This window comes from Eumetopias jubatus, unplaced genomic scaffold (assembly GCF_037043125.1).
Source record: "Eumetopias jubatus isolate StellerSeaLion01/CBP00866 unplaced genomic scaffold, mEumJub1_p1.0 scaffold_6, whole genome shotgun sequence".
NCBI lineage: Eukaryota > Metazoa > Chordata > Mammalia > Carnivora > Otariidae > Eumetopias > Eumetopias jubatus.
This window is the reverse complement of record NW_028274812.1, coordinates 16674103-16701912: the sequence shown is the minus strand read 5'-3', so window position 1 is coordinate 16701912 and position 27810 is coordinate 16674103. Positions and strand designations below refer to the sequence as shown.

The 27810-nt window shown below is 41.7% G+C and overlaps 1 protein-coding gene across 1 annotated transcript in view; it reads left to right on the top strand.

The window, feature by feature from the left end:
- The window catches only part of PPP1R14C (protein phosphatase 1 regulatory inhibitor subunit 14C), an 82174-nt gene extending 57621 nt beyond the window's left edge, over positions 1–24553 (top strand). The window contains exon 4 of the mRNA XM_028103373.2: positions 24479–24553. Within this exon, the coding sequence (XP_027959174.1) occupies positions 24479–24553 (75 nt within the window). The remainder of the gene's footprint in view (positions 1–24478) is intronic.
- The last annotated feature ends 3257 nt before the right edge of the window (positions 24554–27810 follow it).

The following is a 27810-nucleotide window of genomic DNA, read 5'->3' as shown; positions in this document are numbered from 1 at the left end:
TACTAAATATATTTTTAAATTAATGTAGTATATATGCATAGTTTTGAAAGCCAAAAATACAGCTAGGCTTATAAAGGAAAAGTAACATTGCCTTTCCCATTCTTCAGTCCCTCTTCCTAACGGTATATATTTTATATTTATATTTTATATTCAAATAGTTTTATACATCAGTACTTTTGGCTGTTTTCCTACTATTTACTCTTGTATTCCTAAATATGCAATTGCTATTTATTTATTTTTTTCATTTATTGGCTTAAAGGGAAATATGATAGGTCTCTCACTTTCCACATAATTCATTTCCCTCCATCCCCTTAATAAAGTTATTGACCAGAATTTTGTTGAATCAGTGGTCAAGGTTTATAGTATTATTATTTAAACAGATACTTTTCACTGCTAAGCCAAACAGTGAAATATGACCATGTCTCCTTTTCTGTATAGCTCTTTGTTTTTCCTGGAATTGATAGTTTCCTGTCTTTTATTTTTGTCTAGTACCTATTGCTATTTTCTGTTGAACTCTCCAGTATCTTTGTCAAACATGTAGTATCTTTTCTGTATATTCAAACCTGTCATTACTATGCCCCCACCTCAGACTTTCCTCCTGGTGCCCCTGTGCAACAATCTGGAGAAGTTATTCTCTGAGTCTCTTGAGTAGCTACTGTAATAAGATTTCTGTTCACTGTTGTCCTGTTAGATGCTTTGTTTCTCAAATCCCAGTCTTCCTCATTTTTGTGGGAGTACATCCTCCAGTAGCTTTTTGGGAAAAGATGCATAGAAGGTAAATGTTTTGAATCTTTTTATGAATGAAAATGTATCTTGATTAATAGTTTTGATGATATAGAATTCTGGGATAAAATTTATTATTAGAACTCAATTTTAAGGCATTATCCTATTTTGTCATTTCTCATATTAAAAAGTCTGATACCACTTCCATTCTCAGAGCTTTGTATGTGACCTATTTTCCCCCCTCAATTAACTTTAGGATTATCGCCACACTTTGAAATTTTACAGTGAGATGCCTCAGTGTGGGTCCTTTTTTTTTTTTATCATGTGCTGGATACTTTGCAGACTCTTTTAGTCTGAAGATATATGTATTTCAATTCTTAAAAAAATTATTTATTTATTATGATTTTTTATCAGTTTCTTCCTCAGTATTCTATAATACTGGCTCTCCTGTAACTTAGATGTTACATCTTTTAGATGGAGCCTCTAATTTCTTATCTATTTCCTTTTGTTGTCCCTTGATTTTTTGATTTTTTGTTCTGCTTACTGAAAGATTTCTGACTTTATTTTCTAGCCCTTTTATTGATATTTTAAAATTTCGTCTGTTTTTTTTTTTTAATAGTTAAGAGCACCCTCTTGATCTCTGTTCACTATTTTGCTTTACTGTTTCTTCTTGTTTTATGGACACATTTTATAATTTTTTTCTCTTTGAGGATATTAATCAAATGTTTAGTTTCTTTGTTTTTGTTTTTAAGACTTTTTTGCTCTCTGCATTGTCTCTGTTTTCTCTGAATCTCACTTTTTTTCTTTCTGTTTTCATCTGTCTTTGCTGATTTTTTGGCAGTGTGTCCATGAGTGTTAAGAGCCAGTGAACTGATTGAATCTGTGTAAAGTGAGCGCATCTTGTCTATTGGTGGGTCTCACCATGGATGACCAGGTTGCAAACCAAATTTTTTTTTGGTGGTGTGTGTGTGTGTGTGTGTGTGTGTGTGTCTGTGTGTGTGTGTGTGTCTGTGTATGTCTGTGTGTGTGTGTCTGTGTGTGTGTGTGTCTGTGTGTGTGTCTGTGTGTCTGTGTGTCTGTGTGTGTGTGTGTGTCTGTGTGTCTGTGTCTGTGTGTCTGTGTATGTGTGTGTGTGTCTGTGTGTAGGAAGTGGTCCCCACTCAAAATGTTGCTATTTGGACATCTTTTTACAGAAAAGATTTGGGTTTTGTTTTTGTTTTCTTAAGAGTTTGACCGTCTGAACTCCTTGAGGAGTTAATAGTTTGATTAGAGGCTTTCTGGAAACAGGACAGGGTGGGGGCAGGAGACCTCACCATTAGGTTTTTTGGGAAAAGAACTTATTTACAGTTATCTGGGGAATTAATATAAGAGTTAAATTAATTAGGGGCGCCTGGGTGGCTCAGTCGGTTAAGCGTCTGCCTTCGGCTCAGGTCATGATCCCGGGGTCCTGGGATCGAACCCTGTGTTGGGCTCCCTGCTCGGCAGGGAGTCTGCTTCTCCCTCTCCCTCTGCTGCTCTCCCCCTCTCCCTCAAATAAATATATAAAATCTTTTCCAAAAAAGAGTTAAATTAATTAGATATCTAGAGAGTTATAGTGTTGTGAAAGGTTAAACAAGAATAGTAAAATAGTCAAGAAAGGTGATAGAATTCACGTGTGCCGTGGGGGTAGGCGGGTTGCTGCCGAGAGTAGATCCAGACTGGTAGGTGTAGACATGCCATTTACTCACTTAATCATTCCCTTCTTCTTCGCTTCTCCTCCTGGTGGGACAGTTCATGTTCTGGTATTTAGGTAAGAAAGGTTGGACTTTCACGAGCCCTATTCTCTTCCAGTTGTTTCAGTATCTAGGAAGCAAAACATTCATACTTGTTAACAGCCATGCAGTCGAGTGAAAATGGTGAGTCTTGCTTCCCCCAGAACAAAAGTATTCCTCATCTGGTTTTTATAAGGAGGTTTAAAAGATGAAAGATGTAATATTTGAATACTCTTTGGAGTTCGAAAGGAGGAAAGAAGGAAAGGTGTTTACATGTGAACATCTCTGTGTTCTTTAGCTCATGGTTTCTAGAAATGGAAATGGTGAAAAATGCTAAGGAATTTCAGTCAAGTTCATTCATCCATTAAAGGGGTCATTTCAGAAAAGGCTGGCAGTTGGGTTATGATGATAAAAATCATAGCTTATTATTTTTCCGAAGCTCTAGAGTTCACATCACAGTAACAAGCACTATCTTATTTAATCCTCACAATCATGACTTGAAGAAGAAAGTTAGGTTATCTTGTCTATGATCTCACAGCAGTGAGCAAAGGGAGGATTCAACCCCAAGTTTCAGACATCTCATCTTGTGCTCATTCTTTCCCCCTGCCTGGCTTCCTAAGCTACTTGACTTAGAAAGACATTTAGGACATTAAAGGACTTTGTTCTATCTCAAATAAGTGCCTACCAAGTAACGATGTTCTTTTTAGAGTAGTCCTCTCTGAAGGTGCTATTTTCTGATCGAAGGATTTTGCATACAATTTTATGTCACTTTGAAGTTACAAATGTAAAGAAGGCATCTTTGCTGAATCAGGGACATTTATTTATAGTCTTGCTGAGGTGGGTGTGGGTGATGGGAAGACTGGACTTTAAGACAAGAGTCTTTTTTTAAAAATTTTATTTATTTGAGAGAGAGAAAGAGAGAGTGCACATGCGAGTGGGGAAGGGGGAGAGGGAGAAAAATCCTCAAGCAGACTCCCTGATGAGCATGGAACCCCACCCAGGGCTTGATCCCAGGACCTTGAGATCATGACATGAGTCAAAATCAAGAGTCAGATGCTCAACTGACTGAGCCACCCAGGCACCACCTAAGACAAGAATTTTATGTGAGCACCGGCACTACGTATGTGTGACTTTCAGCGATTTTCTCAACCTCTCTGAGCCTCCATTTCCTCCTCTATAAAATGGAGGTAATAACCACCTCTCTGGGTTTTAGTAACAATTGTTTGCACTGATAATTTTAGAGATAGTAATAATAATAATAATAATAATAATAGCTAAATAATTACTAAGCACATGTCAGGGACCGATCTAAGTACATCACATATATTAACTTATTTCTTCTTCACAAAAAAACTGTGCGATGACACTATTATTATCAGGAATTTGAGACATAGAAGGGCTATGTCATTTGTCTAAGGTGATATAATTAATAATTGGACAAGTCAGGATATGCACAAAAGCACATAGCATAAAGCTTGACACATGCTAGTCGAATCTGGTTCTATAGAAGGTAGTACTTCTCCATTACATATTAAATATGCAAAATGCCCCAGTTTGCCAATAATGATATTCTTGAATTATTCAATTTGAAGAGTGTACTTTAAAGAATTTGCTAATTTCACAGAAGTGAATGTTTTTTTGTGTGTCAGGTGATTTGGGTCCATGGTTTCATTTTATGTGGGAGCCTGGCTAATCAGAAAAGAACTTGTATTTTCTCATTTTGATTCAGATTCCTAGCTGTGGACTCCGGATGTGCAAATCTTTTCTGACTTGGACCTTTCAAAACATAGCAGTATAATTGTGGTCACCACACTAATGTATTTGTGACTGATTAGTAAGAATGGTGTTTTAATTTTTTCCCCTTGAGTAAATGACATTTCTCATGTAGCTGATATTAAAATAGAGCTGATTTAAATGTAGAAAAATAATGTTTCTATATAATGCAAGAAGAAAAGGAGGAATTTAATTTTGGCTAGTATTTGGATTTGAATGATCAGTAGTGGCAGCCTGGTGGATTATAGAAATTTGAGGTGAGGTGTTGGAGCCAGCTAGCCGGGCTAGGGAGAAGCTTCTTTTCCTATTTCTCATTATTACTTTGCATGGTTTTCAAATCTTAGGGTCACATAGGAGCATTCCCATTGTACTGATATGGTGGACAGAAAATGCATTTAATATGGGCTTGAGGGCATCTGTCTTACCATCTGTTAGGGGAGTTGTCAGTCTGGTCAATGGACTTGTAGAAATTTCTTTTTATAGTTGATGATGGCTGTGCCATTGTTCTCTGATAAACATCATATTTTTTTCCTGTGCATTTAGCAATCAGAGCCTGTAGGTTGATATGCATCAGGGTTTTATGCAGGATGACTAAGTCTGGGAGTAGGTGGTGAGAGGCATTTCTGGATCCCAGTAATCTGTTGGGTCACGGAAATGTCACGGACACATGATGGTGCAGGAAATGGATGTCTGATCATGGTTTGCAGTAGAAATTGACCAGTGGTTTTGGAAAGGCAGGAGGGCTCTGTCCTCCCTGTGATGATGGTAGGAAGGCAGGGTCTCCTTCTTTCGCCATGCTGTCGTGGTGACCACATCTCACTTTTCTGACCAACTTTTGTGGGGGCCATTGTTAACTCATCCTGCTCACATCGGTCTCGCTCCATTTAGCATTTTAACCTGTCCTGCAAAATATTGTTCAGCTATGTATACATGGAAGTAACGGTAGTGCTCAGAGCTCCTGTTCTGAGCTGATTGCAGTGGAGAGAAAAGATACACTGGGTATGTATAAAACGGAAAGCCTGCGTGTGTGACTAGAGGAGACATGGCTTGGCATTTTGCTATCTTCTCTCTATTCATTTGCTCAACAAATGTTTTTTGAACACCTTTGTGCCTATAACTAATCTAGGGACTTAGATAAAGCAGTGAACCCGGGAGTCCATTGAAAAAACAGTGTTTCCTAAGTTCACAATTAACTACGGTGAGAATTAAGTGCTCAAAGGATATTAAAATAGGAACAAAAAGACAGAAATGCCAGGATGTCTGCTTATCCCATGGTTTTCCACGTTGGTTACCAAATTGCCTAACTGGAATGTGATTTGAGCGGATCCATACTTGCTAGGGAAAGACAAGGAAGTAGCCATTTCACTCCGTTTAAATGGCTCAGAGTGACTCCATGCAGCGGAACCTTTTTTCTTCCCGCCTCTCGTGGGGTTTCCTCAAAAAAGACTGCAGTGTGGGGCTGGGACGAGAAAGAGAGCTCGAATGCTGGCTTAACGAGTTGAAATACACCCATTGGAAGCTGTCACCTTCAGAGCAAGGTTTCGGAAGAGTGAGAGCATTGGGAGCTTCCAAAGAAAGCCTGGAATCAATGAAAATGACATTCTAGTGGTGGTAACCGCTGGCTAGGAAAGCCTTATATTATGTTTTAGCATAATTAGGCAGGTAAGTAATGAAGGACTGGGATTTATTAACCAGAAACAAGAGTAACTTTACCAAGTAGCAAAAGGATTTTGGTCCCCGTACGTCCGTTGCTCACACACTTTCCTTAGGGCTCTTTATGCACCAGGCCTCCTCTGCCCAGGGAGAAGGAGCCAGGAGGGGCTTGAGCTAGCATTTGGACCCATATATGAGTCCGCCTCTGTGCTCTGTCTACCTCTTACTGCCTTTCTCTGAATTCTTACTAGGTCAGCACGAGCACCCATTTGGAATATTTATAAATCTGGTTAAGATTGTCTTCCTTGAGGACAGCAACCCAGAAGGGTTAGGTAAGCTTGCCAAAGACATGCAGTCATAGAGCAAAACTCTGCATTTCTCTTTTGGTCTTTATTCAGCACACTTTGCAGAGTTAGGGAACAGTCCACAGGCCCATTCTCATTTTCAACAGCAATTGTAAGCTTAGGGGTCACCAAGACCGTACTCATATTTGGTAAGTTGCTAGAAGGACCCATGGCACTCACTGAGCATTTCTATATCCATAATTTCGTTTTATCACAGTCAAAGGGTACAGATGAAAATCAGCCAAGGGAAGGATACATGGGCCAGAGTCCAGGAAAGTTCCAAACACAGAGCCTCCAGCTGTCCTCTCTTGGTGGAGTCCTGGACAGTGTTGATTCTCTCAGCTAGGGAGGGCGACGCTGTATGCAGAGTCTTGCCAACCAGGGAAGCTCAACTGAGCCTTGATGCCCAGAGTTTTTACTGGGAGTAGGTCATATAGACGTGGTTGACTGCCCATGTGGCTGACTTCAGTTGCCAGTCCCTCGGTATATTGAGCTGATATCACATGACCCAAAGCCCCCCAACTAAATCACACTGTTAGACTCTCTAGCGTGGCCCAGGGCCCCCGGGTAAACAAAGATACTTTAATCAGGCAAGACATTCCAAGGGCTTAGGGCTTGCCTCCAGGAACTGAGGACAAAGACTAAACCTCTTTTGGGGCAAGGTGAAATTCTTTACTGCACACTCTTAGAAGCAGGATGACCATGAGAAGAGGGATGATGATGACAATAACAGTGACATAAGGAAAGAAGAGGTAGATACCATTATAAGGGAGAGCCACACAGGTCTGGCTTTGGATGCTTCCCCCCTCCCCCCAGTAATTAATGATGGTTATTTTTTAAAAACACATGATAGAGGAGGTACAGGCTTTAAAGGACAGTGGACCTTTAAGTGACTGGCATTTTTGAATGATTGTGATTTTATGGCCTTTTCTTCTTTCATTAAATTCAGAATGAATGATCATGTTTTAAAAGCTGATCAACCCTAATTACAAACAGTTCCACATTCTCTTCTTGGGTTTTGACTTAATCCGGACAGAAGAAAATGCAATTTAAAGGCAATTTGACACATGACTTTTGGATTTCTAGATCTTTAGCAAAGGGAGTCATAATCAAAAACAAATCTCACAGCTTGTAAATTCAGTAAGATTTCATTTCAACAAGATTTAGGTATTTGTAGCAAATAATATTCTCCCTCATCAATAATGGGGCCCTTGATAAAATTACTTTAGTTTTTCTTAGTGATTATAAAGTTAGAGATTATAATTTTGCTGGATTTACTCCACTGATCATTTATTGTGGTGGGATTGTTTATGTGGGTTTTATTTTACATTGTCCGAATAGCAAGTGCATGGGTTCTGAGAAGCCAGTTATTAGCAAGTGAAGGAAGAATTGAATGCTGGTGAGGTTGAGTATGGGGAGGGCAGGTGAACTGTTCTGCTGCATACAAATAAAGGTTAGAATCTGGGTACAAAATAATTAGTCTAAGAGCAGTGGTCTGAGTCTCTAAAATAGATTAATGGGACTGCTTTCACCAGCACAACAAATTAATCTCTAAAGGCAAATAGTCAAGAAAATAAATGGACAAAACAGTGTCAAGTGGCTTTAAGTTAAAGGAAGGAAAGAAGAAAACAACCAGGGTGCAGTTAAGAAGACCTTCCGGAATTTCTTTTGGCAGCAGGGATTATAATGACGGCAGGCACAAACCCTTACCCGTAACAGATTCATAACCTCTTTTCAGATAATGAAAAATAGGATCTGTTCTGGCGTGCACTGTAAGCAAATGAACCTCTCTAAAGATAAACAACACTCCCCCTACCCTCCAAAAAAGAGGGGGAAAATTAAATATTCGTTGGTGAGTGATATTGGCGTTTGTGGTGCTCAGATGCCTAGGATGGCAGGGAGCAAATCCTGGCTGGGGGGCACAGGGCCGGAGACACCCCAGAGCTGTTTGTCAGTGCTGACTCACTGCCTGCCTGCTCGGCCTTCCATGTGACCTGGATAGGCAAGCTGAAAAAAATTTACAGTGTGATTTTTAAATGCTTAGCTGGTTCTTCGGGCGAGCACATTTTGCCATTTGGAACGGTTCTCAGGTGTTGCCATCACTTTTAAAAGAGGCAAGTACTACCCTTCCATCACCCTTGCCTATCTAAACTTCAGCGGACTTGGAAATTCTTCTTTCCCTCCCCCTGATCACGCTTTGCCTGATCCCCACGTCTTCGGAGGCATGTCAGGCTTTTGGGAAGTGTCAGGTAGCTCTGTAAAAGTTGTGTCATTTGACTTCGTTTTGCTGTCATTGGGCAGTGAGACTCAGCACCTGGAGCAGATGGCCCCTGTGAATATGCATTTTAAGGGGAGTGACTGGTACATTGATTGCGGTGACAAAGAGGGGACAGTACATGGGGGAGTCACTGAGCCACGTGGATCCCAGCCTTCAGAATCTTCACCTGCTGTCTCTCTCATCACTTCACCCTGGACTCTGCATCAGGGGTGGATGATATTTTTTGGAAAAGCAGGTTGAGCATTCAGGGTTCCGCTGGACGCCCTTTATGGGAGCTCGCATGATCTACACAATTATTGTGATTGGCGACACCATGCATTGAGCAACAGTTTTAAGCATATCCTTCAAAAAGTCCTTTTGTGGGGAACTACTTCTAATTAAAGGGCTACCACATAATATCCATTTGTCTTTTTAAATGACTCTAAATGCTTGAAAGAATGATATAAGTGTGGTTTAATTATGCACAAAGCAGTGATTTGCAAGATACTGTGGTTTCTCCTTTTCCTGCTTTCCGGTGGAGCCATCTTTGTTAGAACATCACAGTACATCCATGAATGTAACAGATGAATCACTTTGAGTGACAAGGGAAAGGTCCCAGACGCCTGGCCATGGTGATAATTACAGAATGAGTGTCCATCTGCCGCCTCTAGCCCCAGCCGGGGCAGGGGGGAAGGGGGTGGAAGCTGAAAGCCACAGGGCCCAGGAGGGATGGGGGGATGAGAGCTCAGAGCAGAACGTGCCGCTGGGACGCCATGCCCAGTAACAGTGCCACACGGCAGAAACTCCAGAGCGAGGAAGGACCTTCTGTTTTCACGGCTGCTGCCAGATCCCTTCAGAAACATGGTTCGGCTTTTCTCTTTCTTAGAAGTCTCATAAATCAGGTGGCTGCTTGTTATATAGAGTCAGGTTTATGAGGTCACTGGAACTGTTTCTTTTCTTTCTGTTGTTTCTTTGAGCTCTCTGTACATGTGTGCTTGTGTGTGTGTGTGTGTGTGTGAACCCATGTGTGCACACAGGCACCCTAGGCTCCACTCTTCCCCAAATGCTTCTCATCTTGCCCAACTCCCCCAGGTTGGCTAGTTTTCCAGTGCTTAAAGGAGAACCTTTAGAACATTTCTCCATAGTGCTGGGGCCAATAGATACTTTGTACAATCCCCTCAACACACACACACACACACACACACACACACACACACACAGAATTAGTGCACATTCTAGTGTCTCCTCTCTCTGCTCCTTCATTTAACTGCCACAGTTGTGTGATTTAATTAGTCCACGCATGTATTCCTTTACTTTGTAAAGCTTTGCCGAGCACCTCTTGTATATCACACACCATGCTAGGAAAAGAGGAATGGGGCTCTTGCAACTAAGTTGGAGTGACAGATACGCACGTGGATTATCTTACATACTTTATAGCTATAGAAGTAATGTTTTGCAGATTTTCTTCAGCTTGCTAATATTGCCCAATATTAGATTTCTGAGATTTGCTCCTGCTGATATAGGAGGCTCTAGTTCATTCATTTTCATTGCTGTATTGCATTATGATGCATTAACGTACATATCCATTCTTCTGCTGACACTCATTTAGGCTGTGTCCACTTTTTTATTATTATGAATAATGATGTGGTAAAAACTCCTGATCTGCTGACTCATGTACAAAGTCTCTCCAAGGAATATACCAAGGATTGAAATTGCTCTTCAATGTTGGCACGAGTTTGCATGCCCACCAGCAGGATTTGAGAATTCTCTTTTAACCTCATCGTTCTCATACATGGTTTTTCCAAACGGTAAAATTTTTGCCAATCTGATGAGATCTCATTGTTTTAACATACCTTTTCCTGACTGCTTACCAGTAAGATTGAACACATTTTTTTCCTCCATGTGCTTATTGGTTGTTCATGTTTCCTTCTTTGGGGATTTCCATTTCAAATCCTTTGTCTACTCTCAACTTGTTTGTGTCTTTCTTATTGATTTTTAAGAGTTGTTTATATATTGTGGATGACAATCCTTCCACCTTTATGTAGGTTGCAAATATATTTCACAAACCGTGGAGCTTATTTTGCATGTGTTGTCTTTTGTGTACAGAAGTTTTACATTTTTATTGAAATCAGTTTTATCCGTGACATCCTTTATGGCTTATGCTTTTAAAAGATGTGTGCCTAAGAAAGATTGCACTACTCCAGTGTCTTAAAGCCATCCTTTATGGGATGGCTTTCTTAGGCACACATGCCTAAGAAAGATTGCACTACATCCAGTGCCTAGGATGCCTGTGTGCACACATGCGTTCACACACACACACACACACACACACACACACACACAAGCACACATGTACAGGCTCCAGTCTCCTTGGGGCGCCTGGGTGGCTCAGTTGGTTGAGTGTCTGACTCTTGATTTCGGCTCAGGTCATGATCTCAGGGTCGGGCTCTATGCTGGGCATGGAGCCTGCTTAAGAGTCTCTCCCTCTCCTTCTGCCCCTCCTCCCACAGCTTGAACTCTCTCTTTAAAAAAAAAAAGACAATCTTCTTATATATTGTTCTACAACTTTTCACTTTTATTTTTTATGCTCAGATGTTTAAACCATCTTGAACTTATTTTTGTGTGTGGTGTGAAATAAAGATCTAATTTTGCATTTGCTGTATTGTTCCAGTACCATTTATTATGCAATCAGTCCGTCCTTAGCCCCACTGATAAGTAATCATCTTGTGTTGTATATCCAATTTTCCTAATATGCATAACTGGCTGTTTGTCTATCACTGCACACTGTCACAGGGATTTGATTTATTTTATTTTAAATATTTATTTTTTTGAGAGAGAGAGAGAGAAAGAGTATGAGCAGGGGTGAAGGGTGGAGGGACAGAGGGAGAAGCAGGCTCCCCACTGAGCAGGGAGCCTGATGCAGGGCTCCATCCCAGGACCCTGGGATCACGACCTGAGCTGATGCTTAACCAACTGAGCCACCCAGGTGCCCCTTGCCAGGGCTTTATAATCAGTTCTTGGCCAGGGCCAGGTGAACCCACAATTTTCTTATTCAAAGTATCTTCCCTGTTCTTCAATATTTCTATTTTGATTGGAACTGCATTAAACTTAAAGATTAATTTGGAGGTAAATGAGATCTGTATGATGGTTTGTTCAGGACACAGTAATAAAAACTGTGAATTCCTCAGGGTGAGGGACAGGTTTGAAGAAGGGATAGGTAACAGTGAGTTTGGTTTTGGTCATTTTGAGACTGATGTGCCCATGGAACATCCCTGTGGAGACCTCTGGGAGCCACGGGAATTGCAGGCCTGGATCTCAAGGGGGAAGACAGAGAGGAGGCCTGAGAGTATGAGGAAAATGGCTGACTGAGAGACAGTGCCTTGAGGAGGCTGGAAACCAAGCTTTGGAGAATGCCCACATTCCATCAGCAGGTCAGGGGGCAGAGGTAAGTGGCCAACAAAGGGGAGTGAGGGGAGGAAGTCAGAAACTTATAAAGAGAATGTAGAGGAGAGTGGGCAAGCTCTGAAAAGAAAGAAAGGAAGGAAGGAAGGAAGAAAGGAAGAAAGAGAAAGAAAAGGAAGAAGGAAGGAAGGAAAGAAGGAAGGAAGGAAGGGGGAGGGAAGGAGAAGGAAGGAAAAGAAAAGAAAAGAAAAAAATAGTATCTTATCACTATACACATCCACTAGAATGGCTAAAACTAAAAAGATTGACACCACCAAGTGTTAGCGAGGATGTGGACCAGCTAGAACTCTCATATCCTGCTGGCAGGAATGCAAAATGGTACAACCACTTTAGAAAACTGTTTGGGGGTTTCATACAAAATTAAACATACATTATACAACTCTGCCCCATGGCTCTGCTAGATATTTACCCAAAGGAAAAAAAAAAATATGACCACAGAAATACTTGCATATGTATCTTAATAGTAGCTTTAGTCACCATGGTTAAACACTTGAAACAACCTAAATGTTCATTGGCAGGTGAATGGATAAACATGTTGTGATACATCCTTACAATGGAATACTAGTCAGCAATATAAAAGACCAAACAACTGATACAACAATATTGGTGAATCTCAGAAACATTAAGTGGAGTGAAATAAGCCAGGCAAAAAGAGTACATGATGAATAATTCCAGTTACATAAAATGCAACCTGTAGTGACAGAAAACTGGGCTCGGACAGAGGGAGGATGAGCTATAAAGGGAGATGAGAATTTTGAGGAGCAATGGAAATGATCTGACCTTTAAATAGAAGTGGTTTTGTGATACTGTAATTTATAAGAAATAGATATATTTGGTCATTCAGATGACCAAAATATATTTTTCTGATGCATTTACTCCTCATTCACAGTTCCTGACTCACAGCTCCCCAAACCCTCAGTATTTCCTGAGCCATAAGAGCAACGGGAACATCTTTTGTTATAATACCTGGGCTCTTGTCCTCAGTTCCTGAAAAGCTTCAGAGCCATAAAGGTGAAATGGGTGACTTGTTATTTGTAACAAGCCCCTTTCTACCACAACCAGGTTTATGTTAATGACGTGATTTTTGCAAAGCACCCAAGGATGGAGGCTGGTGGCCAGGGGAGCCAACCATAACTATAAGGCTCAAACTTTCAGTTTCACCCCCTGATTTCCAGAGATGGAAGAGGGGCTTGAGCTCAAACCAGTGGCCAGTGAGTTCATCAATCATGCCTAGTAATGAAGCCTCTGTGAAAACTTTAAAAGGATGGTTTGGAGAGCATCCATGTTTGGGAGCCAGAATGCATCCATGTACTACTGTGCTGGGCTCCAAGCTCCATGAGAACAGAAGTTCTTTTGCTCAGGACCTTACCCTATGTGTTTCTTTATCTGGCCATTGATTCATATCCTTTGTAATATATTGGTAATCTAGTGAGTAAATGGGTTTTCCTGAGTTCTGTGAGCAGTTCTAGCAAATTAATCAAATCCAAGGCAGGGGTCGTGGGAACCTCCGAGTTCTAGCCAGTCTGTCCGAAGCACAGGTAACAACCTAGACTTGGGATTGGCGTCTGAGGTGGAGGGCTGTCTAGTGGGACTGAAACCTTTGCCTGTGGACTCTGATGCTCTCACCAGGTAGATAGTGTTGGAAGTGAGTTGAATTCTTGGACACTCTGCTGGTGTCAGAATTGCTTGTGGATGTGGGGAAGCCTTCACACACGCACGCACGCGGGCACGCGCGCGCATGCCCACCCCCCCACCCCACCCCCACACACTGGAATTGGGTCCAGGAACTCTCTCACATTTATTGTTCATAAATTATTCCTCAATAAAGTTGATAACTGAAAGCAAGCAAGTAAGCAGGAAAGAAAAAAAAGGAAGGAAGGAAGGGAGGAAGGAAGAGGGGGAGAGAGAAAGTTGTCCTCAGCAGTGTCAGATGGTGAGAGCTTGGCAGAGGCAGGGGCTGTGGGGGGCCCTGAGGAGTCAGAGCTGACTGGGCAGAATCCGGGTCTCAATGGGCAGAAAGGCAACACTTCCCTATCTTCTTCCTTTTCTCCTTCTCTCTTTCTCTCCTTTTTGCTCCACCCTCTTCCTCTTTCTTCTTTTCTAATTTATAAGTTAGCTAGAGTAGAAGGCAGCAACTTAGGGCTTCTGAGGTATTTATGCATTGAGAAGAGGCTTGAGCAGAATGGAGGGAAGGTTCGTGCTCTGGAGAAAGATTCCCAGAGCTTACCTGTAAAACACAGTCCTTTACATATCTGGTCAGCCCTTCCCCATATGTAAACATTAAAGGATTGCTGTGTTTATCATACATATTTCAAGTCATTTTAGTTTGGTTTGGAATTAGACCAAAATTACCCATCTTGGGTGCTTAATAAAAAAGATGTCCTCCCCGGATATCGTGCTACAAAGAGAGGGAATTGTACCATCTGTTCCCAGGCAATGAGTCCAGGTTTCTTATGGCTTTATAGAAATGTAGGCTTTGAATCTTGGTCTGACCATTCAGTAGCTGTGTGACCTTGGGCAAACCTCTAAACTTCTCTGGGCCTACGTTACAAGACAGTTACAATGATTAAATGAGACAGTACATGAAAATACCCAGAGTGCTTGTCACATAGAGGGTGCCCAATAAGTATGAGTTGTGTCTGAATCCCAGACAGGAATTCAGCGCCCGTGAGAGCATGGTACTATGCCAAACAAAATAGAAAGGTACACACTGTGGGAAAGAGTCATCCCCAGGTGAGTTAATGGATGAAAAGGTGAATGCAGAGCATTCTCCAACACAAAAATAGTACCCAGGACTGAGGTCAGGGGTAGGGGCCCAGGGTCATTTAGAAAGGTGTTTATTAATTTTTCTAAAAGGTTTTATTTATTTATTTGAGAGAGAGAGAGTGCACGAGCAGGGAGAGGGACAGGCAGAGGGAGAAGCAGGCTCCCCACTGAGCAGGGAGCCCGACACGGGGCTCGATCCCAAGACCCAGGGATCATGACCTGAGCCGAAGGCAGACGCTTAACCGACTGAGCCACCCAGGCGCCCTGCAAGATGTTTATTAAGAAGCAAGTTTTTCTGTTGTTTTAAGGGAGAATAGTTAGGTGGAGGGAAGGGTAAGGATTTCGCCTGCCGTGTGATAGAGGCCCTGGTCAAAGACTCAGAGGGTCAGAGGAGAAGGAGGAGCTAAAGGAGGTGGGACGTGGCATGTTTACTGCTGCACGTTTGTGAGCATGTGTGTCTGAGTGTGTGTGAATGTGCCTCTCCGAGTGTGCATGTGCGCGCGCGTGTGTGTGTGCAACAGGGAGCTAGGTGGTTGGGAAATGCCACTGAAGGCGTGTTTTCAAGTCCATTTTGAACACTTCATGACGTGAAGAGCGAATGCTCCTTTACGGCCTTTTTGGAGAGGGGGTCGAGCGGTGGCAATGGCTCAGCAGGGGTGGAAGCGGCCGTGGCCTTGACCTCAGGGAGGACAGTCAAAGGCAGGAATCTTGGAGGAAGGTGCTGTGGGAACCGAGACCCCAGCCCGGGCAGGATGAGAGAGGCTAGTGTGGCTTTTCTCAGCAATGACAGCCTTGTTGCCTGAAGCTGGGGACCCAACAGACACAGAGGGAGAAACACGCGCGTGACTGGGGTCACCGACGGCTTCTTCCAGGAAACGCTGGTGTTGCTCACAGCCTGACGTCAGCCCCTGAGCTGGGCACCTCTGTCTTGCTGGATGCCACTTCTCATCTGCCTCAGTTGTCCAACCGTTTCTACAGGGCTGTGTGTGCTGGTGTGTGTGGGGGGGGGATGGGGGTGGGAGGAGATGGCCACATTTCCCTTAGTGCTCTTGATTAGAATTTGTCCGGACTGGAACGATTCTTATCAGCATCGTCTCGACGATGAGGAGGAAGACGGCAGCAAGCACTTAACACGGCGCTCCCTGGGGTACAAGCACCTTCCCAAGCCCCTCACCGCTATTCATTCATTAAATTGTTAAATACACCAACCGTGAGGGCTCTCAGGTTATGGTGAGGAAAACTAAGGCATAGAGAAAATAATTAGCCCTTAAGCGGTGCACAAGGATTCGAACCCAGTCCCCTGGTTCCCGAGTCCATCGCTTAGCCATGTGGCCACACTGCTTCTTGCTCTATGTGCAGAGGGCGACTCCCTCCACATAGGAATGAACCCGTCTGAGATCTTTCTAGGCATTTGTTTCAAAGGGCTCGCTTATGTTTGTAACCCGAGGTCTTTATCTTCTGTCTCTGTGCCTCTTGCGTCACCGTACAGTTCACGGTCCTGGGGACACAGGGCCCCCATCTTGTTAGAGGCCACTGTGTGAGGTGGTCTGTCCAGCTGCAGTTTGGAGCCCTGCCCGGCTGAGCACAGCCTGGCCCTCGGCAGCCCGAAGCGGGGCTCTCTCCGAGTTGCAGACCTGGGATCTCGGGAGCATGTGGAAGAGCATGTGGACAAGAGCCACTGAGGTGGCCCAACAAAATAGATGGTGGGTCAGGGCAATGTCTGTTTGCCGTTTTAAAATTCAGGCAGTTCGTTGAAATACTATTTCAAATGTTAGGGAACCAGCTAATAAAAGAGGGTAGAGAGATGTTCAGCTAATAAAAGGGGTACCTTTAAGGATTGAGGGGGAGGGAGAGGAAGCTGGGCTGTCACCCCAGAGCAGTGGTGCTGGATTCTAGATTCCTTGTATTGACACAGAGCTTCTTATCTTTCAAAGTGTCTTGGAATTATGACCTTCTTTTAGCCTGTCATCCACGGGGAGAGGCAGAGTGGGAGAGGCAGGGACAGTCCCAGGCCGGGGCTGGGCAGGGCCGGTGCGCACTGTCCAACTGCCCACGGGGCACTCATGTACACACTTAGCACTGTGGCTCGTGTCTTACGTTGACAGAGCCTATTTCTCTGTCTTCCTTCCCTGCTGGCCTGGGCCTCTTAGGCAGGGCCTCTCCCTTCCTCTGCATCCCAGCAAGTAGGCTAGAGTCTGGTGGGGGCCTGGTACCTAGTTATTGAGCTCAACTCGCTTCAAGAGACCTGGATTCAAATACTCGCTTTGTGACCTTGGACAATGACTTATAATGAACTAGAACACCCATTTTTCTCATCTGTAAAATGGAGATGATAAAACTACATTAGATTAAATATGGTAATACGTATGAATAGGCTACACAGAGAAGGCCTTCAGTAAATGTTAATTCCCTTTGTTTTCTTTAGATTGAGCATGACCAGAGCCAGCTCCCAATACAGAACCCACATCCACCAGGGAGTTTGCATCCATCCTCACCCATCCTTTTAGCTGAGGACTAAAAGGTCAAAAGAGTCATGAATGCCCTTTTTTGAGTATCACAAAAGTTCATGTCCTTTGTGGTTAAGGAATCATTTTCTTGTGGAAATATTACATCTGGGGAACCACTTTGTTCATCCCTTCTTTTGGCATGTTCTGTATGTGTACAAGTCACATGGCAGGAGGCCGTATAAATGCAGTGGTAAAAGGTCTGCTTGAAGTTAGCCTGTTTCTTTATAAATGCACACAGAACATTTATCAAGATAGACATATTCTGGGCCACAAAGCAAATCTCAAATTTTAAAAGATTCAAGTCATACAAAGTACGTTCTTTGAATAATGGAATTAAGTTAGAAATCAGTAACAGAAAGATGTCCAGAAAATCCCCAAATATTTGGAAACTAAATGACACATTCCTAAATAACTCCTGGGCCAAAGAAGGAATCAAATGTGAAATTAGGAACTATTTTGAAATGAATGAAGTGAAAACCCATTATATCAAAATTTGTGAGATGCAGCTAAAGCAGTGCTTAGAGGTGAATATATATAACATGAAATATCTATATTGGGAAATAGGTTTCAAATAAATGGCTTTAGAATCCACCTTAGGAACTAGGAAAAGAAGAACAAATTAAAATCAGAGTAAGATGTGGGTATTTACCACAAAGATACAAATGTAGGGATCCAAAGGGGTACGTGCACCCCGATGTTTATAGCAGCAATGTCCACACTAGCCAGACTGTGGAAAGAGCCAAGATGTCCGTCAACAGATGAATGGATAAAGAAGATGTGGTATATATACACAATGGAATATCATGCAGCCATCAAAAGGAATGAGATCTTGCCATTTGCGACGACATGGATGGAACTGAAGGGTGTTATGCTGAGTGAAATGAGTCAATCAGAGAAAGACATGTGTCATATGACCTTACTGATATGAGGAATTCTTAACCTCAGGAAACAAACTGAGGGTTGCTGGAGTGGTGGGGGGGGTGGGAGGGATGGGGTGGCTGGGTGATAGACACTGGGGAGGGTATGTGCTATGGTGAGCGCTGTGAATTGTGCAAGACTGTTGAATCACAGATCTGTACCTCTGAAACAAATAATGCAATATATGTTAAGAAAAAAAAAAAGAAGATAGCAGGAGGGGAAGAATGAAGGGGGGGAAATCGGAGGGGGAAACCAACCATGAGAGATGATGGACTCTGAAAAACAAACTGAGGGTTCTAGAGGGGAGAGGGGTAGGGGGATGGGTTAGCCTGGTGATGGGTATTAAAGAGGGCACGTTCTGCGTGGAGCACTGGGGGTTATGCACAAACAATGAATCATGGAACACTACATCCAAAACTAATGATGTAATGTATGGTGATTAACATAACAATAAAAAAATTTTTAAAAATGATAGATGAGGTAATTAGTGCAGTAAGAATGGAAAGAAAGGGAATAGGAGGAAGGAGGTAGGGTGGTCAAAGATAAGTTATTTCATTGCATTTATAAAATTAGAAAGTTTAACTTCAGTTTTCTAAAACTTAAGATATATCGCTCTCTATTTTAAAGCAAAAACCTTTAATCATTATAAATGATATGGGCAGTAAATCTTCAAGGAGATTCTGATACAAGGTTATAAAATAAACTAATGAACCCTAAAAAAAAAATCAGAGTAAGATGAAGAAAGGAAATAATGAAGATGGAAGCAGAAATCAGTGAAATATAAAACAGAAAATCAATAAAGAAAATCAGTGAAACAAAAGCTCATTCTCTGAAAAGAACAATACAATTGATAAACAATACAATTGATAAACTTCCAGTCCAAGTGGAAATAAAGACAGGAGACAAATTACCAATGTCAGGAATGAGAGAGGTGACATCACTACAGTTTCTACAGATGTTATGAACCTCATGCCAGTAAATTCAACAACATCTATGAAATAGACAAGTGCCTTGAAAGATACAACTTGCCAATACAAACAAAGCAAAACAAAAAAACTCCAGACCCAGATGGCTTCACAGGGGATTTTTTACCAGAAATTTAAGGAAGAAATTATACCAACTCTGTACAAACTCTTCCAGAAACTTGAAAAGGAGGGAATACTTCCGAACTCATTCTGTGAGGCCAGCACTACTCTGATACTAAAACCAGACGAAGACATCATAAAATAAGAAATGTAGACAACTATTCCACATGAACATAGTTGCAAAATTTCTAAAGAAAATTTTGTCAAATTGAATGTAACAGTACACACACACACACACACACGGAAGGATCAAAATATCAAAAATCAATCGGTGTAAGTCACTGAGGAGGAAAAAGCCCTTTCTATAATTATGTCAGTTGATGCAGAAAAAGCATTTGGCAAAATCCAATCTCTCTATTCCTGATTAAAAAGTCTCGCCAACTAGGAATAGAAGGGAAATTTCTAAACTCTAGAAAGAACATCTGCAAAAGGTAAATGTCTACAAAAAGCTGATAGAACTAACAAGTCAGTTCAACAAGCTTGCAGGATATGAGGTAAATATATGAAAGTCTATGGCTGGCAACAATTGGAAATTGGAATAAAAATATGCCGCTTACCATAACAGCAACAATATTAAACACTTAGCAATAAATCTGACAAAAGATGTGCAATATCTTACACTGAGATCTATAGAATGTTGCTGAGAACATTCATTGTTTTTTCCACAAATTGATTTACAGATTGCAGTCTCAACCAAAACCCCAGCAGGTTTTGTTGTTGTTGTTGTTGTTGTTGTTGTTTTGTAGAAATTTACAAGTAGATTCTAAAACTCTTAAGGAGACTTAAAGGACCTAGAATAGCCAAAACAATATATTTTTTTAAAAGATCAACAAAGGTGGCACACTAACATTACCTGATTTTAGGACTTGTAAACCTATACTTAGCAGACAGTCTGGTATTGCCAGAAAGCCAAACAAATAGATCAGGAATTCAGCCATTCCAATCTTAGGTGTTTACCCAAAAGAAATGGAAGCATGTTCCATACAAAGAGTTTTATATGGATATTTTAAGCAGCTTTGTTTATAATAGCCCCATACTGAAAACAACCCAAATTTCCATCAACAGGTGAATGGATAAACAAATTGTGGTACTGCGATATAACAAAATGCTACTCAGCAATAAAAAAAAGAAATGAGCTATTAATAAATCCAACAATGTGGCTGAATCTCAAAATAGTTATGTTGAATGAAAGAAACTAAAAAAGTAGAAGACTTCTTAACAGCACACTCTCTTGGGTTTTCCCCCCTTCTCATTGGTTTCTCCATTTCAGTTTCCTTTGCTGGCCCCAGCGCTTCTCCCAGACCTTGCTTGCTAGGGGGCCTCTGGCCTTGGTCTTCAGCCTTCTTTTCCTCTCTGTTTACACTTTGCTCCAAGCTTATCTCATCGAGCCTTGTGATTCAAAGCGTTGCCACCTGCACAGTCCAATAGAATTTTCTGAAATGAGGGAAATATTCTGTGGCCCCATGTCTACTGGGGTGGCCACTAGCCACGTGTGGCTACTGACTATTTGAAATGTGACTAGTATGAGTAAGGAGTTGAATTTTAAATTGTATTTATTTTAATTAATTTACATTTAAATAGTCACACTATATCATTTATATTATAGAATATAGAAATATATATTACATATATGTGGTTGGGGGCTACTGCACCTCTTAGCCTTGGTCTAGATCACTGTATTTACAAACTATGGGTGGTAACGCATGAGCTGACCTTGACCTTTAGTTTTTTTCAAAGTAAAATATCAAGGGATACCATATATAGTAAGAGTTATATTTTTTTTCAAGAAACTTTTGTTTCTGTCTTTTCTCTCTGTGGACTAGGTTGCTGTAACTATGTATAGATTGCATGTAGTTTTTTAGGAGTTTTGTTTTTTAGTGCAAGGCCGCTGATTTAGGTGCTAGAGATGCCTAGATTTATGACCTCAGCCATGAGCTAAGGCGCCAAGTCATGTTCAGTTGTCTACCCGAGATCTCCCCGGTTTGTAAACCTGTTTTGTCTCCCCCTCTGGTTTTTCCTCATCTCAGCATAATGGGATGCTGAGATGAGGAAATGGGATGCAAAAGGGGGACCTGAATCCCCCTTTTCCCTGTCCCCTCTTCCCGTTTTACTGGAGGCCTCCATTCAGTCTAGCAACACAGTCTAGTGGCTCTGCCCCTGAAACAGATCCCACTTAATTTCCATTTTGATTTCCCTCACCTTTAAGGCCGGGCATCCCTTGCCTGGATCCCTGCCACAGCCCCAAACTGGCCGCTCTTTCATTCTTGTCTTTATACAACCCATTCTCCACATGACAGTCAAAGGGGGCTTTGGAAAAGCCAAAATCAGATGATGTTGCTTCCCTCCTTGAAACCCTCTGGGGGCTTTCCATTGCCTTAAGAATACTCTCTCCGCGGCCACATTTCTGTGGCCAGCAAGGCCCTGGAAGCTGACCCTGGCACCCCCAGCATGGCTCCCGCCCCACTCGTATTGGCCTTTCTGTGCCAGGGACACCCACTTCCTTGCTTGTTTCTCTGCAGGGCCTTTGCACATGTGCTGTGACCCAGACACTTTGTTAACTCTTTGTTAATACAGGTCTCACATCAGATGTCTTTTCCTCAAAGGGGCAGCCTTTCTCTGACTCAATTGGTGTCCGCAACCCAAGGCTGAGTGATCTGTTTTGGAAGTAAATGAGCTATATTGTTATTTACATAGAGAATTTTTGAGTAATAGGAAAAAGAGCCATCAAAGTATTTTTGATTAGAGATTCTTGAATCTTCTTTGAGAATCATCTGTAATCATTAAAATCCTTCTGTGCAAGTTTCTATATGGGGAATAAGTATTGGTCTTGCTATTTTTTTTAAGTTAGCGGAGTACCTCATTATGCAAATTTAATGAACACTTTAAAATATGTGTAATGCAGTATATTAACTTATAGACACAAATTAGTTAATGTAAAATTTCAGGAGTTTCATTGATGTTAATTTATTATAAATACAAGTTATTTATTGAACTTTTTAGTCACTGAGATTAATGCACATCATGATTGATTTTTTGAGATAATTTGAATTTAAATTACCAAATTACTTTTGTCTTGAAGAAGAAAGGTCTGTAGTTTAGAGTATATTATTCCTTATGATGTTTAATCTTTATTTTTATAATGATCTTTGTGAAAAATATAGAAATAGTGCAGAAGGATTACTAGTTATTAACTAAGTGATAGGATTTATGATTCTGACATTGCTTAAAAAAAAAAAAAAGGAGATCTACACTCAAATACTGGAACTTTCTACAGGAGTCAGTAGGTTCAGTAATAGGTTCCAAAACAATGAAACTGAAACTATATGTTTCACATTATATTGTCAAAACCGCATAGCAAGAGGTATAGAAATAGGAAATGCATTTAACTTTACAAAATGAAAACTGAATATAAGTGTGAGAATTTGGCATTTTATTTTATCCTAGAAAATTCTTTAAATTAGATAAAATAGTGTTTAGAAAGTTAAAACAGGGCCTCATTTTATTTCATATATGTGTTCCATTCTGCCCAAGGTCAGAAATGGTGGTGACGAAAATGTTTTTGTCCAGACGCCTTTCTGGATATGCTCTCCAAAGAGAATAATCAAAATTGCAGATTTATGCACAGAGATGTTAATTGTGGCATCGTTTCTAATTCTGAAAAGTCCGGAACCAACCACATATCCAATAATGGAGGAGTTAAGCAGATTGTAGAATATCTGTATAATAAAGGATCGTATAACCATTGAAGTTAATTTTTAGGAAGGCTATTTAGGGTTGTGGGAAAAAGCTTCTGACATAATGCTAAGTTAAAGAAAAGGACATATTTATTCAGCGTGATCTTAATTAGGTAAAAAACCATTTTCATGGTAGAAAATACGTTAGTGGTTCATTCTGAGGGGTAATTGTTGCTGGCATTTTCTAAGTTGTCTAGAAAAAGCGTATATTACTTTGTAATAGCAAAAACATTACAGAAAAATTTGGGTGGCTAACAAAATACTAAATGTTTAAGCTTATTGTGTTTTAGAGCTGGAGAGTAGTTGTGGGGATCCCTTGGCTCGTGACCAAGGGCTGTGATGGGCAGGGGAGATTGAGAGTGGTTTCTCAGAAGGCCAAATGGAGAGGAAGATGTCTTAGTGTTTTTGCTCTTGGTAAATTCCTGACATACCCACTGATGCCACTTGCTGATGAGAGTCTGGCTGTCTACTTTGTGACAAATATAAAAGAGGAAGACAAAGTAATTATTATCTAATAAATGTGACTGTTTAGGTAGCCAATATTTTAAAACAGAAGGCAACAATGAAAGATTCCTAACTGGTATAACGTGGGGACTATTCTCGATTGTTCTGTAGTCTTTGGGTGTTCATCTATGACTAGGATGTGAAATCATTTTAGTGGATCTCCCTCTGCATTACCCTTTAAATGAAATTAGGATAGAAAATAGAGGGTGTATTCTATATATTAAGTGTTCATTCTTTAGATTTTTATTTCAGGTATGTGTTTGAATGTACTGAATGGTAAATGTAAAATGTGGTTGGCTTTTTTAAAAAACTGATTTGCCATCAAAAAAAGTCAAAAGACCCTTTTGAGGTCTAGATCAGTGGTTCTCAGAATGATCCTGGAGCCAGCAGCAGGTGTCACCTGGGAACTGGTCAGCGGGGCACATTCTCAGGCCCCGCCGCAGAACTTCTGAATCAGAAATTCTTGGGCCCAGCACTCTGTGGTTTCCTAAGTCCCCCTGGTGATTCTGATGAGGACTTACATTTGAGAACCACTGGTCAAGCCTTGCTGTCCCAGGCATGGTCCAGAGACTAACACGGGCATCACCTCGTGGCCAGTTAGAAATGCAGAATTTCTGGCCCCAACCTGGGCCCTACTGAATCAGAATCCCCAAGCTCCCTGGGTGACGTGTATGCTCATATAAAAGGTTTATTGAAGGTTGAGAAGGCTGATCTAAACCACATGTGCCTTCAGAGGCCATATAGTTAATGTCACTGAGTGAAGGCAGCCTATGTTTCTCCCCCAAAGAGAGCAGCAGTGAGAAGGATTGATTGTGATGTGGGGTTTAAGCACCCTTCATTTGTTTAAAAATGTCCTCTATTGAAGCCACTGGGGTTGACACCTCCAACCAAACTCATCAACTCAAGATAACTGTAATTGACCTTAATAACTTCAAGCAGATTTTAATCTCCAACTTTAGTAGAGTGAGCCTGTCATATTAACTTCTTCTGATCTCTTCTAGGAATTTATCCAGGAGCTGCTCTCTCGGATAAGAGGCATGAGGAAACTGAGCCCTCCGCAGAAGAAGACTGTATAATTCTGGCACAGGATGGAACTCTCCCAGAGACGAAGAAGGGTCCTGGGATTTGGGCTTCATGAAGACATTTATTAAAGCATAGTTGCCCTTATGAGAAACTTTTTTTGGGGGGGGGTTGTCTATTAGACATTTATTCAAGAGTGTTCCTTTTTTGTTTTGGGAGTTTTTGTTAGTGTAATATTTTAAGAGCAAGAACATCACGACTCTGGTTTCAGCCCAACCAGGGGTTATCAAACCAGGCAGACATGCAGGAATGGGCTGATCCGGGCAGCATTTTCTTTGAGAAATTGCAGGTTTAGGACCTAACTATACAGGGATGATGGTTTTCTTACAACTAGTTTGGTAATACTTTTTCTTAAGTTGTACGATTGTCTCAGATGTCGAATTTCTCGTACATATATATATCTACACACAACCAAGTTAAAATGTAGATGTGAGTTTTATTTCACATTGATGGAATAAACTTGTGGTTGTCCTTTAATTGGAGGTCACAGCACATGGGTTTTCAAGAGGTCACTAGATATTCTTCATGTCATGTGACTGCTGCTGACCTTCAGCGTTCACTTTATGCACCAAAGTGAAAGAATTTAGTGTATCCGTTATTTTAATGAGCTACGCCACAAAAAGTTGAGTTGGTCAAGGGCTTAATTCATGGACTTTATATTATTTCATTAATTGGGATGCTTTGCCAGGTCATGTATTTTTTGCCTCGTTCGTGGTATTTTAAAGTTTTATGAACCCTTCATTTGAAGAACTGTTTAGATTTCTAGAGAAATGCCCATGCCAAGTGGTGTTTTGCAATGGAAAAAGGAAGCACTGTGTAGCAATTAACTCTCTGCTTTCAACCAAATACTGTGTATTCTTCTCTCTCCATGAAAGCAGGTCAGAAGGAAGTTAGCAAATCACGTATCTTCCTCCTTAGATGTAGATCTGGTCACTTCCGTGCCTGGGCAGCATTAGACCAGAGCGGGTGAACTGAAGGTTGAAGACTGTAGAGGTGAGAAAGGCTCACCTGCTTTCAAGAAAGTTGATACAGGAGCATTGGCCGCTTTGGAACGGTGGTAGAGATTGCATTTCTGGCTCCTCTCTATGGCATGTGCTGAGGATTCTGGCTCTTGGCCCCAATTATGCACCCTGGTGTCCTTGCTTGGAGCTAGGCGTGGGGCGCCTGCCCCGCGCCTCCCGGTGATATATCAGCTCCTTGGAGAACGATCAAAATTCAGAAGGCTGTGGGCTGGGTGAAAGGTCAGAGCAGAAACTCTTCCTTTCCCCAGGGAGGCGTCCACCGCCTCCCCACAGAAACCCCACCTACTGTAAGGCGTCTCTAGGCGGCCCTGTCAGAGGACAGGAGTCAGACATTTTATATCAAGGGTGCTCTGAACATATTTTATTTTTTAAAAGAACTATGTTTGTGAATTTTATGTATACTGGCAAGCTTTTGAAAATGTATTTAATTTTGTAATGTTTACCAATGATTTATTTACAAGCTATACTCAAATAAATGGAGCTGCTTACAACTCTGCTCACACCTTTGCACTGCAAGACATGTTCAAAGGACAGTTTTACTTTGTGAGATGTTCCACAGACAGGGGTACCAATCTCTTATATCTAGCTTTTCATTTCCCAGGTATTTTCAGGCGTTTGATCCTGGTTCTGTCCTGATGAGAGCAGAGTTGCTGGGACACATCCCTGGGTTGGGAAGGAAACCGAGAATGAGCTCTGTGTATTTGGTCCTGCCTGGCCATGTGCTCTTGGGCCTCTCTCTGGCCATGTGCTTTGCATTTAATTAAAACTCCCTTTTACCCATCTGATAGAAATTCTCAAGAAAATTTCAAATTAATCAGATATTCCAATTATGCGAGAATGCCATGCACCCTATAAACACACAAAAAATACTGAATTTGTAGGATTTCCATTAGGCCTGACCAGCTCAGGTTATGGGCTGATGAAGCAAGAGGCCCTTTGATCCGGCCACATAACACACTCTCTTCCTTCCCTCACCAAGGGCCTGGCATCACCTGACTCCCCTGAGTGGGATCTCCTCCTTGATTCCCCATCTCTACCCTCAACACACCCTCAATCACCAGGCTCTGTTTCCTCTGCTAATACATCTCATATCTATCCCTTGTTAAATCTTGCCTTGATTTCTGCAGCCATCTTGGGATTGGCTTCCCCATGTCCGGTCTTACCTACTACCTCTGATCTGTTCTCCACCCAGTAGCTGGAATAATCTCTCTGAAAGACAGCTGAGATCACTCCATCCCCTACTTAAAACCCAAACTCTTTACAAGGAATTAGGCCCTGCTTTTCCCGCCTCATCTTTTGGCCTTCCCCTAACATCCAGTCCTACTGAATAACTAGGGTTTCTGGAACATAGATATTTTCTCCTCTGAGGCTTTGCAAAAACTGTTGCCTCAGCCTGGAATACCCTCACCATGCACAGGCTCTATCTGGAAAGCTGGTCTACAGCCCTTCCTAAGTATGTCCAGAGCTTCTAGCATTTACCCCATCACAGCATGTACCCGCCATATTATTACTGTCTATTCACCTGTTTGTCTCTTCTTTTAGACTCTAAGATACTCGAGATTGGGACCGAGTCCTATAAATCAGGCACCTACTCCTGAGCCTGGCCCATCAAAGGAATCAATACATGTTTGCCAACTGAGTAAATATGATAAAGATTCTTCAGGAAAACTCAACTGTTTCCTTTCTGGTGGGGATAGTGGTTCTTAGGCCTGAAGGTGCATTTGTATCACCTAGGAAGCTTTAAACACAAGTCCTGGCCAATTTAATCAGAATTTGGAGGAGCAGACCTTAGGCATTTTTTTCACGCTCCCAGACTGAGCACCAGCTGGGCCATTGGATCATTCTCGCGGAGCCTGGCACACAAGTCTGACCTCACTGACCTCAGCTCACCATGTGGATGCTGTCAGAGCAGGTGGAAGCTGTGGCATTAACACGTTGACTCTTTGGCATTTTCTCTTCTGCTGGAGAGGAGTTACGGTCCAGCACTAGGGGAATGACTCCAAAGTACCTAACTTCTAGTTCAGTGCTCCACGTGAGCATTGAGACATCTAAGTTTAAACTTGATCCATTTATAACAACTGTAATAATAGTCCCCACTTAGGTATCACTGGGCTGAGTGCTTACCTGCCTGATCTCATTTAATCCTGACATGAATCTTAGGAGGTAGATTGCATCATCCTCATTGTATAGAAGAGAAAATAAACTCAGACGCGGTCCCAGAGCTGATATTC